A 15351-nucleotide genomic window follows, 5' to 3' on the forward strand; every position below is an offset into this window, starting at 1 on the left:
GCATGCACGGCGACCGGATGTGCCGCCATCTTTAGGCTCCCTCTCTGCCGTGTATTGACAATAACAAGCCCCGGGCCGGGCCGTCCCCCCTCAGGAAACGCGAGCAGGCGGCAGAGAGGGGGGAGGCGGGAGCCCGAGGAGAGCGGGCTGCGCGGGGAGAGTGGGCCGGGCGGCGGCGAGGGAGAGGGAGGCGTGTGGGGCGAGGGGCTGGAGCTGAGGCGTGAGGGAGTCGCGCTCAGCTCTCCCCGCTGCTGCTCGGCAGAGACGAGTCGGCCGGAGCAGGAGGGGAGCGGAAGGAAAAACTGGGGGAACGGGCACCTGTGGGGAGATACTGGTATTGGAGAGAAGAATTGAAAGAAACTGGTGGGTGGCGAGAGGCAGAAACGGAGACGCTCTTCTGAGAAAGCAGGAAAACAGGCGAACTACGAGAAGAAACTAATAAAAGGAGAAGAGCAGATAAAGTGATTTCTCTGAGAAAGAAGAAAGCGAAGGAGGGGGAATACAGAAGGACACCATTGATGAGAGAGAGGAGTTGAAAGATCCCCTCTCCGAGAAACACCAAACAGAGAGACTGACTCAAACTCTATCTCTCTCCCTTTGTCACACCATAAGGATTTGATGCCCCTCAGCCTGTTCACTTCTGTGTGTTCATGTTTCCCACAGGTTTCTCTTCCCCCAACCCCCCAGCTGCAGCCCAGGAGGTCAGACCTGCCACTGATGGTAATACCAGCAGCAGCTCCTCCTGCAAGAAGAGAAAGTTAAATAACAGCAGTAACAGCAACTCTGAAAGAGAAGAATTTGATTCAATTTCTTCCTGCTCCTCTTCTCCTTCCAAAAACACCTCCTCATCTTCTTCCTCTGTCATCACCACCTCCTCGTGCTCCTCCTCAGGGGTTGCCTCCTCTAACCATCACCTCCAGAAGAAGCTGCGCTTTGAGGACTCCGTAGATTTTATTGGACTCGATGTGAAGATGGCTGAAGAGTCGTCTTCATCCTCCTCTCCTGCTGCTTCTTCTCAACAGCAGCACCAACAGCAGCTCAAAAACAAAAACCTTTTAATTTCGTCAGTGGCTGTGGGGCACCATGCAAATGGTCTGACCAAAGCTGCCTCCTCTACTGTTTCCAGTTTCGCCAACAGTAAACCTGGCTCTGCTAAGAAATTAGTGATCAAGAACTTTAAAGGTAACAGGCCATAATTTGTCACAACCTATGGGGAGCTGAGGCTCAAGTTTGTGTTTTGTTTTCAACCTGAAAGCCGGTTGGCTTTCAGATAGCTCCAAGTTATACAGGAAATGCTTTTCTGTGATGAATGTTTCTATACTTATGTAAGGGGAGGATAATGTTTTATGATGCATACTTGCCCAGTCATGTACACGTCCTGAGCTATACTTCACTGCTTGGGACTTTTTTTCAGGCTCTTTTCACGCTGTCTCTTTAGAAGGCCTTAACTTGTTAGGCAAAAGGCCTTTCTAAACAAGTGTGTTAATTTCTGCAAACTTGGTATCTCTTCTTAATATTTCCAATTGAGGACTTGGTGTTTTAGCCCAGTTTATGCCAAGTCTGGGCACAGAATGCATGTTTTTAAACTGGGCCTGGATCTGTGTGTCTTGCCTCTATCCATGTTGCCTGTTTATAGGTTAATCTGCCTGTGCTTAGTTTTAAATTTTGAAACTAAGGTGATTAGCAGGCTATTATGGTGGATTTCCCTTCTGGTTTCCCCAGTTGCCTTTAAAGTAGGTAGTTCAGATTTTTGCTGATTGTTTTCCTTGCAGTATCTTAGCTGTAATTTTTATTGTTTAACTCTTTAGTGCCTTTTTGTTCTGTTTTAAGATCCTGTCACTGTAGAAGCTTGCATTATTTTATAAATTCTCTCAGTAGGTGTTTGGGATTTTTGAGTAGTGTGGAGACCAGCTGATGCAGCGAAATTGAAATTTTGTGATGCTTCATTTTGTAGGAAGCAGAAATTTAGGCAGAAAGCCTCAATGAAATTCTGTCCTGTATTTTTCTTCTATAAAGATGGGGAAATTGTGGGCTTTTATTTCCTGCCCCTTACTATCTTCTCATACAGTCAAAAAGCTTATTTTCTTGGCTTGCATCTCTTTCACCTATGCACTTGGGGGGAGATATTACTGACGTTAAAACTAATTTCTAAATAGTCACTGTAGTGTTTTACATCAGTTCATTATCAAAAAGTATAATTTTTTGCTTTAAGGTCCTCCTAAATTTAAGAAAAAAAAACTTCTCTGCCCATCATGTCATCATTTAATTTCATTGTTTTAAAGTTTATGCTCGTGATGAATGATAGTGCATCATAAATGCAACTTTTCTGTTGCTTCTACACTGATCTGTTTAAGGGAAGTCAACTTTTTATGTTTAAAATACTTGTTAAATGTCGTGGATTGCATGGTGCTCTGATCATCATTGCTCATGAATTGGTATTTGAATCGCTTGCTTAAAAAGGATTTCTCAGAGATTTGCTTTTTACCACAATAATCCTAAGGTTATTGTATTTATATTGGTGTGATAGCAATAACATCCTTTACAAGGTCGGTAACCCCTAAAATCTTTGTACTGCTGAGTGGCATACTTGTTAGTTGCTGAAGATGATTGGCTAGTCTCACTTGTACTTGGTTGTCTCTAGATTCTTGCACTGTAACTAATGTTGAGATACTGCCAATATTGTAGGGAAGTGCTTGGGAAAACAAAAACACTACCTCTCCCTCTTTATTTCTAGAGAAATCATGAAGTTTTATATCTGCCTTTTCTTTTTTTTTTTTTAGCCTTTAAGTATGTTAAAATGTATTTGAATAGAAGATAAGCTGTGAGCAAATTTCACCTGTTGGTGGCATGGCTTTGTGGGTGTCTTGCTTTATTTTCTGCTCCTCTCTTCTCCTTTTGGGAACATGGTTATTAGATCAGATCTGGCCATTTTAGCTTGTTATCTGACCATACAGAATTTTAAAGTAGTCTTGGTATTCTGAGGATGTGACTTGGAGAATCTCTCTCAGCCTGCTGTAAATGCTTTAGGCTTGTTCAAGATGTTGCATAGCAGGGACACCTTTAGAAAAGAGACTGAAAAAAAATAAATTGAAAGGCTCAAATCTGCAAAGCTATTTGAATACTAAAAGAAAGCTTAACTCTAGCATATCCACTGGCCAAATTCAAGAGAGATGTAAATGGATTACTGTAAAGTATTTTAAGATAAGTTTTTCCTTGCAACAATAAATTACAGTATTTCCATGCATGTTTCTTTTAAACTGTTCATGCAAAGTAAATTAATAAGCAGTAAATTGATAAGAATGCCCAATTCTATGTCTTTTTAAATCCATCATTTTCAGCTTTTTTGTTCACCTTTTTTTAGCTGTGCTGTCCTGTTAGTGAAAAAGAGCATAATGAAGATAGATTGTTGTTGCTGGTTTGTAACTGTTATCCCTTCTTGATCTGCTCAAGCAGGGTGTTGTGATTTTTATAAATCACACACACTGTTCAGGCAACAGATGCAGCGATGTGCAGGGAAGGAGCAGTGCTGAGTTCTTATAATGCATTACTATTTCCATTGTAAATCAGATACTACATTTGCATAAATGCTCGATTTTCATTTAAGTTTAAATTAAAATCTAGAGTATCAGCCCATCTCTCCTTCCACCTAAAGCTACATTTTTCATTTCTGTAAAAAGGTAACATGTTTTGCTTGTTCTAAATACTTTCTCCAACTCTATACAATTTCTTTTAAAGAAAAACCCAAATTGCCTGAAAACTACACAGATGAAACCTGGCAAAAACTGAAAGAAGCTGTAGAAGCTATCCAGAACAGTACTTCAATTAAGTACAATTTAGAGGAGCTCTATCAGGTAAGTACTTTGTCAGTGGTGTGCCTGTGCTTTTGGGTTTGTTTTTAGCAAACAAACCCAACAGGGCTTTTGATACATTGGTAAGAATGTGACATTTTGCTTGATGGTGGCTTTTGTCTTTGGAAAACATCATCAAATAGTTTCTCAAATCTTAATGATCTAAGGTGTGGTTTCCCTTGGAATAGTTGACAAGTCAACTTGTTAACTAAGGGAAGGAGCTGTGTTCCCTTTACAGTTTTGGGGTGGGTAGCTGTTAAAGGAGGCATGTGAAATCCTAAACCACTCATGTTTAGGTAAGAAGACAACTGTTAAAATATGATCCTTTCTCTGAATACAGTATCTGCTCATGATTTGACTATCATAAATAATGTAAAAACTGAAACTTTTTGTTTGACTTATGAACAGGAACTAGGATTCTGTTGTTTTCATTGGGTTTAGCATTTATTGTATTTTTTCTCAGTCAGCATCCTGTCTAATAAGTGAGAATCCAAATTTTTTCCCAGCAGCTGCTCTGATTGTTTTGCCTTACGTGTTTTAGGAAATGATCAGATTTGAATTGCATTTCCTAACTTTTTTATAAGCTCCACTTTTTAACCTGAAAGTGTTAGGGAGACTGATCTCCCCCCTCACCTTTTCCTACTAACATCATGGTTCTTGTGGTTTTAGTGACACAGCAACAGTACTGCTTCAGCTGGGTATTTAGAAGGACTTAGACTTTTTACTGTACTTTTAAAGCCTTTATTACTTGGTCAGTTGTTTGATTTGCTCCTTCAGCTGTTCAATTAAAGTGGCATTCAGGTATGAGTGACTTCTCTGAGGTTTGGGAGAGAAATCCTGTTTGTAAAAGGCTTTGGGGAGAGATTTAGGGAAGGATAAATTGCCATTCCTTGTGGAACCAAGACCCCTAGGGCCCATGTTCAACAATCCAGTGCAGTTTTAAGCTCATTATCTTTTAGTAAAAGACAGATTAATCCAACTAATAGAAAAAGAGCTGGTTTCATGGTTTGCCAGGGTTATGTGTCGTGTTGTTAAAATACCAATAGCATTGTTACTTCTGTGAAACTTGGTGAAACTAATAACAAGTTACAACTCACTGTATTGGCTGGTGTTGCAAGTTACTTTAGGCTGAACAACAGGGCACATGACTGTTAATTAAATACTTGAAGGTTATCCAAAAATTGTTTAAAAATACAAAGTGCTGTTGGAAATCCTTGCTTCTGCTCTACAGTTGTCACTGAAATTTCAGCTCACTTTTATCACAAGCTTAATTTCATGTTGCTTTCACTCAGAACACCAAAAATACAGGTGGGTTTTTTTCTGTTTTAACACTGTAGCAACTTAGATGCTCTGCAATGAAATGGAGTGCAAACAGCTATGAACTTACTTTTTTTAATACATCTAAAAATAATTACCTTCATTTAAAAATAGTAAAAGGAATCACTAGTGTTCTTAAATGCTGACTAAACTAATGTCAACAATTCTGAAGAGCTGCTTGGTAAGTGGAGATGATGCCAAATATGCCTTGGCAGAAACCATTATTCATTGCAAAAGAGTCTGAAAAAGTTCTGCTGCACATCTCAAAATAAGATCTTTCTTTTTTAAAGGAGTTAAACTTCCTGAGTTTGGTTTAACTGTTGCCCATGTTAAATGTTTGCTCAGTGAGACTTTCTGAGGCATTATTTCTTTGTGGGGCACTAGCTTTGTACTTGCTATGTTCCTTCCCAGCTAGAGAAACAATACACATCTGAGTAGCTGAAATACTACAGAATCAAAACCTTCTGTATTAGAATAATTTTCCTTAAATTTGTCCCAGAAAACAGAGACCTAAATGTCAATACCAGAAATTGGATTTTAATCCGAGTTAAGTAATTCTGGAAAGTTCTGATTTTCTTTCATCAGCCCTATGTTCAGTTCTTCTGCCTAATTTTCCCCAGCATGCAAACCCAGGTGTGGATGCAGCAATTTGGGAAAAGTAATGAACCACAAAAATCCAGCAGAATACATGTTGCACAAAGGCAATGGGGCATTTCCCCTTTGGATGTTCTGACCATCTTCAGGGCACAGATTCCCTGATCAGAAAGCCTAATTCCACTAATTCAGAACAAAATAATTTTGTGAACTGGAGCCCCTAAAGTTGGGGATTTTTGGTGCATTGCAATTATTGTTGTGTAACACCAGTAATTAAATTTGCAGAGCACAATGTAGCAGTAGCAATGTTATGCTCCACAGAGCAAATCTTAATAAAAGCTTTTGTGTTCCTGTGCTTGGAAAGTTTAATCTCTTAAAAGGCAAGTTGAGTAGAATTCATAAATTTTAATTAAAACATTTTTATGGCTGTTATTAATGAAGATGCAGAGGTTTTGCACTTGAGGTTTAATGTTGGCAGACCTGTGGTTAACACTTTAGAATTCTGATACGAAAGCACAGCTTTATACAAACATTACATAAAAGTGTCTATTAATGCATGTTAGCTTATTTCACATGATGCTGTGTGTTTGTCCATCTGTAGAGGGCAGTTCATTTAAGGATTTGAAACAGTGTGGTTAAATAGGGAGACTGGTGAGAATCTGCAATAGGTTGCCCATAGAGGTTGTGGATGCCTTGCCCATAGGGGTTGTGGATGCCTCGTCCTTGGCAGTGTTCAAGGCTGGGTTCGATGAGGCCTTGAGCAGCTGAGTCTGGTTGTGAGGTGTCCCTGCCCATGGCAGGGAGGTTGGAGTAGATGATCTCTAAGGTCCCTTCCAAGTTTAGCTGTTGTATGATTCTATTACAGTACTTGTTTCGATAGGCAGCAGTTATGGAAGTGCTGGTAGTTGGGATGGATGAACTGACCAGAAGTATAGCAACATGGCCACTGGTATCCTAGGCCAATAGGTAGAAGAAAGATGAACTGAGGTTATGTAGGTAATTAGTCTGTTCTTTCTAAACCAGTCACCTTCCCAGCTTTCTCCAAAGTAAGAGCAGGAAAGAGATGGGGAGCGGATAGGGGTGGAGAGGAGGGGAAACACAACCAAAATAAAACTACAAACACATTTCCTGCACTTGCTGAAGGTCTGGCCAGGCTCTTCAAGCCTGGCTTTCTCCTTTTGCTTCTGAAATCAAAGCAGTGGTTATTTCCTGGTTTTCTGTTTTCAGTTGGAGTCTGACTCTGCAGATACAACAGTGGAATAGAGTTGAGAGCATCCATAACCTCCTGAGCAGTAAACCATAGACCATATTTTCCTATTACATTGTATTTCTCTGGGAATTCTTAAGCATTAAGGCTGAGAGCTTGAATCTGTTGCTATTTCCAAATACCAAGATGCATACACTGGAGTGGTAATTCTGGCTTTGCTAATAATCATCATTCACACTTGGTTCAGTCTTAATTGACAGACTCAGCCTCTGGCTGTACCTGTGTTTCTGACAGTAAGCTTATGTAGGTCTGGTTTTCATGTGTTGCTGCATGGGATGGTTTTGTTTTTTGTGGAGGGTTTTGGGGGTGCTTCTTTGGCTTTTTTAAATTTGTGCTAGAGGCAGTATGAGCTGTAGTGCACTTGCTCTAGGGACTTGTTTACTGAGAATAATTACTGTTGATATCTAAGGATAAACTGAGGATCTCTTCATTTAGCTATTTTGATTATTGATGTGCTTCTGTTTGGACTGTGGGGAAACATTCTGGGTGACTTCAGTGTTAATGGAGTAGATCTAGTCTATGTACTTCTGGTACCCTGTATGGTTGTCTGCAGTTGCTGGGGAACAAACTTCCAGTCATTGTTTTTTTTTCCTACATGTTGATTGAACTGGCAGCTGAAGTATTTTTCTATTAAAGTAACAGAATCAAGAGAGGCATTAGTCAAAAATCATGTACCTGTCCTTTGTAGATTCCATAAAAATTTTACAGAAAAATCAGGTGTTTTCATCAGTCCACAGACAGTTAAAGTTCAGTTGTTGTCCAAATCTGGACAATTGGTATAAATTATGGAAAAGTCTTGTACTTTAGACTATGTTCTGGACTTAAGAAGCTTGTTTGCTTGATCAGTGACCAAGACATATCTGGACCCGTGAAACTTCTGGGGTTTGCCTCTTGCTGTGAAGTACAGCAACAGTTATCTAATACTTCATGATGATCTAGAAATCTGAGATTTGTCACTAAACATCTAGAATGTAGTCATACTACTAAAAAATGTTCAGGATTGTAGCTAAACTTAGGCAAGGAGTTGATGGACAGATATATGTATATGTGTGTGTACTTCTGGGGATGACGGAAACCTAATCAAGGAAAGGACTGCAAAAGAAAGTAACACTAGCAGTGCTGTTCTGCTAATATCAGTGTGACTTGCAGAGCACAGCAGTTAATAAAATTGAGACCTTAAGTGTCTCCTTTGAAGTATAAAACCCAGCAACCTGCTGGAACATGCTAAACTAATGGACTTTTCTCAGAGATGCAAGCCCCACAGTTGCTTGTGTTGTATTGGTACTCCAGCTGAAATCAAACTGCAAGCTGCTCTGGGCATGGCCTGCCTTTTCTCCTATTACCATTATAGTGCCATATATAATGTTTATAATGCCATATCTTTTGTGTTTTGCCTGCAGCTGTCAACTATGTTACAATTAAAACCTGGTAGATTTTTGGGTGAGAAGCAGAATTCCAGGGTTGTTTTGAGGGGAGATTTTTTTCCCCTTCCCTTGTAAAACCACATGTGAGAATAGAAACAGATTTCTTAGTATCCATTTTTTCCCTATTTCAGGCTGTTGAAAATCTCTGCTCCTACAAGATTTCTGCAAACTTGTATAAACAATTGAGACAGATCTGTGAAGACCACATTAAAGCACAAATTCACCAATTCAGAGAATATCCTTTTTGAAGCTGTTGACAAGCCAGAATGTTTTTTAATCTGCTAGTATGTGGTGATGGATTTCTTTGACTAGTCTGTCATACTACACCATGGTAATCTGAATTCCTTAGTTTTGCATGATTTGGTCTGTTTTCTGTTGGTTTGGGTTTTGTGGCATATCAGAGAGCCCTACTGACTTCTTTGTGTCTGTAACCATTTGAATAGTTTGGGAGAAAGTTTTGTGGGTATTCAGAAAACACTTGGACATCTTGCAAAAGATGTCATTTTGATTTCTCATTAACACAAGAACCCTCATTAAAGATAATATTGCAAGAAGTTAACTGGTTCTTTGGGGAGTGACTTTTTGTGCTCTCTGCTAAATGGATTAAATAGTATTAGTTTGTTTCATTGCTGGCATTACTTATTACAGTTTTCTTAACAATGTCTTCATGGATTCATTGGATAGTGTCCTTTTTCTAAAGAAAATAGACAAATGTTGGCAAGATCATTGCAGACAAATGGTAAGCTTTTTAGCTTTTAAAAAAGCAGTTGTCAAGTCAGCCTGTGTTTTGTTTAACTTTTCCTTTGCAAAGATACTGTGCTTCTGAAGTGTTGTCTTCAATTTCTATCGGGTTTCTTCATGAAATATAACTACATCGAGTTGGTTAGAAATCAAGCCTTGAAAATACATCTCTAGTGTGTTCCTTGACACATTGCAGACACACACATCTGTAACTGTTGTTTCTGTGCAAACCTTTCTTGTTTTATACCTATTGTTAAAGGAACTATTCTTCTAAATAGAGAGATGCTAAATGTTGCATTGAGCACGTCACTGAGACTGGCAGAGTATTTTAAACAAATCAAGTGTCTAAGAAAGCACTGCCTAAAACCTGTCAGTGTGTTGGTTTTTTTCCCTTGTTGAGCATAAGTTGTGTTAATCTTCAATTTCAAGAGTAAAATGACTGGCTTTTTTTATTCCCTCTATAACAGATTATGATTAGAAGTATCTTTTTGTTTTTGGATCGAACTTACGTACTTCAGAATTCCATGCTGCCATCTATTTGGTAAGGGCATAAAGAACAAAAATCATTGCTGGTTTTTTAGTGTGGGGTGTTTTTAATATGAACTTTATAGTGACCTCTAAATTGCTTGTTGCAAAGGAAGACTTTGCTTTTAATTTTTCTGTTGTAAATTGCGGGATTCTTCTAGAGTAGTTGTAATGGTAAATTTCAGTTAAGTGTAGGTATCAACTTCCAGTTTGCAAGTTAAGAGGGCCTGTTCAGCAACTGAAGTGCAAGGTCTTGGGTTGCCCAGTTACTGGCTTTAACATGCATAATATTCAAAGGTTTATAAGTATTTTTGAAGGAAAAAGTTACTTAAAACCAAGTTTCTCTCTTCTGGACTTGCCTTTGAAGACACAGGCACTGTTACTTTAATAGTTAGCAAATGCTCTGCAGTGATTTTTGGCACCACCTGAATTACTTTGCCAGAGACTGAAGGAGTGTTGCATGGCTTTTCCTGAAAGTGTCTAGACACATAGTTTCAAATTTACAGAAGGCTTTAACTGAGATGCCCAAAGCAGAGATCTGTATCTTTCACATCACTGAGTTGTTATAAGCTCTGTCTAAGAACTGGAGAGTAGCAAGTGATGTCCAGCAGCCTAACCATGGAATTGGGTCCTCCCAGGATTACATTATCTGTTGTTCATTTGCCATCCTTCTGACAACCAAGTGAACAATAAAGATGCTGTGAAAGTTAGGTGGTTGTTTAGGAGGAAAAAGAAAATGTTTTGGTCTTTCAAATCTGTAACTTGCTGATGATGCTTTGTCACGGTTTGTTTTTTGTTTGTTCACCTGGGGGCAGAGGAATGAGGAATTTGAAGAATGCTGGTATTTATTTGCTCTCCACTTGATCTAGTTATGATTTTATTAATAGAGAATATTTGGGATGGATTCTTACACAATTTATTGAACAGTATTTTCTTTTCAGGGATATGGGGCTAGAATTGTTCAGAACTCATATAATCAGTGATCAGAAAGTTCAGAACAAAACTATTGATGGCATTCTTCTGCTGATTGAGAGGGAAAGAAATGGTGAGGCTATCGATAGGAGTTTACTGCGAAGCCTTCTAAGCATGCTTTCTGACTTGCAGGTGAGTAAATGTATGTCACCATTAAACCAATAAGCAGTTGAAACTCTAATTAGTGCTCAAGAAGCTTTAACCTGATGGCTGTCATGTTGTGTCCCTAGATTTATCAAGACTCTTTCGAACATAGATTCTTGGAAGAGACCAACCGCCTGTATGCAGCAGAGGGACAGAGGCTCATGCAGGAACGAGAGGTATTTGGAACGGTTAAGAGTGTTTGTGATGCCTGTTGATAAGGAGCTGTCCTGCTGCCTTAGCCAGCATGCAGGGCAATAACGTGACCTTCATGTTTTATAGTACTTCGGAAAAGGAAATTCACATGCAGCTGCCTTCAGTCAAAGTGCTAATGATTTCTGCTTAAAACTGGAGCTGCTGCTGCTGTCAGACCAGTACTGTCTTCTTTTTGTCTTTCTTTTTTTTTCTCCTGATTGGGTTTTTTTCTTTAATGTACAAAATGCTCTGGCACTTTCAGGTTCCAGAATACCTTCACCATGTCAACAAGCGCTTGGAAGAAGAAGCAGACAGGATAATCACTTACTTGGATCAGAGCACAACGTAAGTGCAGTTGCTGCCTGAGATTGTTAGCTGTTTGGATTTTGTTCTGTTGAGGGCTGTCTGATAGCTACAGTTTCTTTCAGTTACTGACCATCAAATGCTTCTCACTTCCCACAGGTCCTTGTTTATAATGAAGCATTGTCATGGCTCACACAACTGATGTCCTTTTCTAAGCCACTAGTTACTTTGACATAAACACTGTTGGGCATCTGGTTAGTGGAAAAAAAGGCTGCTGCTGCCACTCCCAATCCAAACATCTTTCTTGCTGAAATGCAATTAATCAGATGTCATCCTTTCCTGAAAAAGATAGGACCTGGGATAGAGAATTCTCAAGCTAAATGCCCTGAATATTTACACAAAGATATTTGCATATTTTTAATGGAGTGGAAAAATTAACATCACTCTTCAGTCTTCTCTACTTAGGATTTCCTCAAATACAGCCAAGTTGAGACCATGATAGATAGGACAAACATAAAGCAACAGCTGTTTTCTGAGAGACTGTAGGTCACTAATACAAGAAAACTATTTGAGCAAGTGGTAGCAACTTCCTAAAGAACAGGTACAGAAGATCTCTCTGAGAGGAAGGTGTTTTATTTCTACAATTTTATTTCCTTTGTTCAGGTGTTAAAACCTTTTAGCTTGTTTAGTGGCTTCCTTCTTCCACACCTTCATTAGTCACCAGCTCCCTATTCGGTTTTAATACCTCTTGACTTGAGGTTGATTTTAATTCCTTGGTTTGTCTCCCAAGACATGAATCTCCTCCCACTAAATAGGAGAAGGTAGATTCACTAATGGAATCATTGTCCAGCTTCCTTAGAGGTCATGTAGAAGAGGCTTATTGTGTGAATTAAATTCTCAGTCAGCAAAAGGCAAAAAAGATTGTTTACTGGTGAGGAAAAAGGATTAATACATGTATAATTATTTCAGGTCCTTGGCCACATGTAATTAGAGCACTCCTTATGACAAGTGTAGTTAACAGCTCAAAAAATTATTTACAACTGTCAGTAATGGAAAAAGGAAAACTAATTCTAAACTACTTTTTTCCTGTAGGAAGCCACTAATTGCTACTGTAGAAAAACAACTTCTAGGTGAACACTTAACAGCCATTCTTCAGAAAGGTAATCTTTCTTCTTTATAGCAATGTTTATTTACTGCTTCAGGGCTTTAACTTCCTGTGCTAAAAAAGAAAGTGACAGATTCAGGTGCTGGGGGAGGACACAAGCTGCATCATTCTTTAATGCCTTTTGCTTCTCAAGTCATTAAATAGTATTGACCATTTTGCAAGAGGGCAAGTACCATTCTTGTCAGTAGCAAGGAGAGGCAATGCTGCCTTCAGATACACAGCAAAGTGGAAGGAAAACTAGAATAGGGCACTCCTGAGTTCAGTGTGTTTAAACAGAATTTTCAAGATTCAGAGGCAAAGGAGTAGCCTTCAGATTATGACTGTACCAGAAAGGCTAACTGTTGACTACTCAGTGCTCACCAAAAGCAATTTGTTCTAAAAAATCAGCATGGAGTACCTTAGTTCTGCAATAGTCTTTGTGGAGTTAAGTGACCCTCTGTTGCTCTGAGGGATAGTGTAGAAATAGATACAGGTATGACAAGAGTTGAATAATAGTCAGTCCTTACTAGCCAGATTGTGGATGAAATTGAATGTGAGCATCTTCCTGCACATCTGTAACAGACATTGCTGTGGAACATCACGCCTTCTCTGTTAAAAAGGTGAAGATGTTTCTTGAAGCTGCTTGCCTTCAAACACCTGTAAAATTTATTTTACAGCTGGAACTGAGACTTAGTTCTGTCTTCCAAGGAAACCTTTCCCACAGATCAGTAGAGCATAAACATTTCAAATCTTTAGGGAATAGTAAAGACATGGTGAGCAATGGTGTTGTGATAAGTATGTTATGTAAAGTACATGTAATCTAAGATATCTGGGGCAATAACAAGGTTTTTAAGGTTTAAGCCAGTTCAATCAGGTGTTCTGAGTTTTGCATTTAAAGTAGGTAGCTTTAAAAAAATAAATCTTAAATTTTTTAAATTGCTATTTGGTAAAAAAAACCTAGCCTTCAAGAACTCACTTATTGTAATAATTTGCTGCACTTTGTATTACTCTGGGTTTAATTTCTATTGAAATTGTCTCATCTGCAGGTTTAAACCACCTTCTTGATGAAAACCGAATTCAAGACCTTTCTCTTCTGTATCAGTTGTTCAGTCGTGTGAGAGGTGGAGTACAGGTTCTCTTGCAGCACTGGATTGAGTACATAAAGGTACTGTTCCTAGCAGTCTGGAACAGATTCCGTTAGTGAATAGTGGTTAAGGTTATCTATATAGATAGATGCTTAGATATGCTTATATATGAGGTGATAGAGACATATTTATCTACACAGATATGTCTTTTACATTTCTCTAAGAATTAGACTACTATATGTATGTAATAGACAGCTTTTGAAACCATACTAAGAAAAATAATAGGAACTGTTCTCACCCTATCAAAATATTGAATGTGGGGTTGAATTATTGCACTCCATATAGATTTGGAGGGTTTATCTTGATTATAATTAGATGTAGGGGGACAAATGTTTTTCTCCAATAGGCATTTTAGTAATGGCAGAATGTTTGTCTTCTCCCTGCTAAAATTTCCTGTCACAGTAAGTGGTAGCTGAAGTTAACAACCGATGGAAGTTGGAAAAGCACTTTAATATCAATTAAGATGTTTGAATTTATTACTCAGTGAAAATGTTGCTGAAGAAACTATGGTAGTTGTGGAGGTAGGCTCTGTAATGGTACAGGAGTATTGTTAAATAAAATTGAGTTTAGTAGGAGCTTTGTGTGAAACCTGAGGATATAGATGTTTACAGAGTGTGCCATAGGTGTTTAAAGAGGATGTGTTACTTCTGTAATACCTAAGTTTATTTCTTTAGACAGAAGAGAACAAGTTCTAAATCTGTTTGCTTATTCTGATGGGTTTTGAATCAACATACAAGGTCCAGGAATTATTATAGTGAATAATGCTTGTACTTCTCTTGTGTTAGTGGAACTAATATGAATACCAAAATCAGGACATTACAAAGGTAACTTGTGTTTTTAGACATCTTGTAATTTAAACTTATCTTTCAGTTAGCCTGAATAGTATGTTTTATCTTGCAGGCCTTTGGCAGCACCATAGTAATTAATCCAGAAAAAGACAAAACCATGGTCCAAGAACTACTTGATTTTAAAGACAAAGTTGACCATATTATTGATGTTTGCTTTCTCAAGAATGAGAAGTTTGTAAATGCCATGAAAGAAGCCTTTGAAACATTCATTAACAAAAGACCAAATAAGCCAGCTGAACTCATAGGTATTTTTCTCTCTTTTTTTCCCATGTGAGAATGTGGGTGGGTGTCAAGAGCGAGTTACTGATGCAGCTTACAGGTGAACTATGATGGAATTCTGTTAAAAGACATCATGCACCTTGCATTGTCAACCTGGGAATCCACTATGCTCTACTACAGAAATTATCTTATTGGACTGGATAGCATTAAACATTAAGAACAAGCTCCATTTATCAGTTCAATAGCTAGATTATAGAAAAGTGAAGAACATTGGAATCTGAGCTTTCAAGCAATTGACTGGTGTCCAGATGTGAGAATACTGCTGATAAATTGACTTTTTACAGAAGCTTACATAACTGTGCCACCAACATGTGCACAGAGCTGTTAGGGTGTTTACATAGATGTCTACATTTTGAAGTACAGCAGCAAAGTGATAAGGATGCACTCTTCCTAGTGTGTTATGGGGAAAGAGCCTCTGCAGTTTGCCCAGGTTGTTTACAGATTGTACATTACCAGCCTGTCTCTCTGTACTTTTGAATACTCGAATCATTTACCTAGGCTTTGCAGTCTGTTGTGCTGTCATGCCTGTGGAGTAATGCTTTCCACCCTTTTTTAAATTTCTCTAGCTTACCAAACCATTTGAAACTAAACAGTAATCTGCTAGAGAA

General features: G+C 38.6%; 1 protein-coding gene and 1 long non-coding RNA gene across 3 annotated transcripts in view; one reads left to right on the forward strand and one right to left on the reverse strand.

Moving 5' to 3' along the window:
• The window catches only part of CUL4B (cullin 4B), a 24613-nt gene continuing 9262 nt past the window's right edge, over positions 1 to 15351 (forward strand). Inside the window, exons 1-11 of one of the 2 annotated variants that reach the window (XM_068152110.1) lie at positions 1 to 1182; positions 3736 to 3851; positions 8582 to 8685; positions 9120 to 9189; positions 9659 to 9732; positions 10658 to 10820; positions 10919 to 11008; positions 11287 to 11369; positions 12420 to 12487; positions 13518 to 13636; positions 14517 to 14709. In XM_068152110.1, coding sequence (XP_068008211.1) covers positions 651 to 1182; positions 3736 to 3851; positions 8582 to 8685; positions 9120 to 9189; positions 9659 to 9732; positions 10658 to 10820; positions 10919 to 11008; positions 11287 to 11369; positions 12420 to 12487; positions 13518 to 13636; positions 14517 to 14709 — 1612 coding nt within the window. In that variant the 5' untranslated portion in view covers positions 1 to 650. The remainder of the gene's footprint in view (positions 1183 to 3735; positions 3852 to 8581; positions 8686 to 9119; positions 9190 to 9658; positions 9733 to 10657; positions 10821 to 10918; positions 11009 to 11286; positions 11370 to 12419; positions 12488 to 13517; positions 13637 to 14516; positions 14710 to 15351) is intronic. The other variant, XM_068152111.1, reaches the window with a different exon arrangement.
• The window catches only part of LOC137448019 (uncharacterized), a 27217-nt gene continuing 13578 nt past the window's right edge, over positions 1713 to 15351 (reverse strand). Inside the window, exon 3 of the long non-coding RNA XR_010988968.1 lies at positions 1713 to 3072. This is a non-coding gene — a long non-coding RNA (uncharacterized lncRNA). The remainder of the gene's footprint in view (positions 3073 to 15351) is intronic.

This window comes from Melanerpes formicivorus, unplaced genomic scaffold (genome assembly GCF_026170545.1).
Source record: "Melanerpes formicivorus ecotype bairdi unplaced genomic scaffold, bMelFor1.0.p_v2 SCAF_22, whole genome shotgun sequence".
Lineage (NCBI taxonomy): Eukaryota > Metazoa > Chordata > Aves > Piciformes > Picidae > Melanerpes > Melanerpes formicivorus.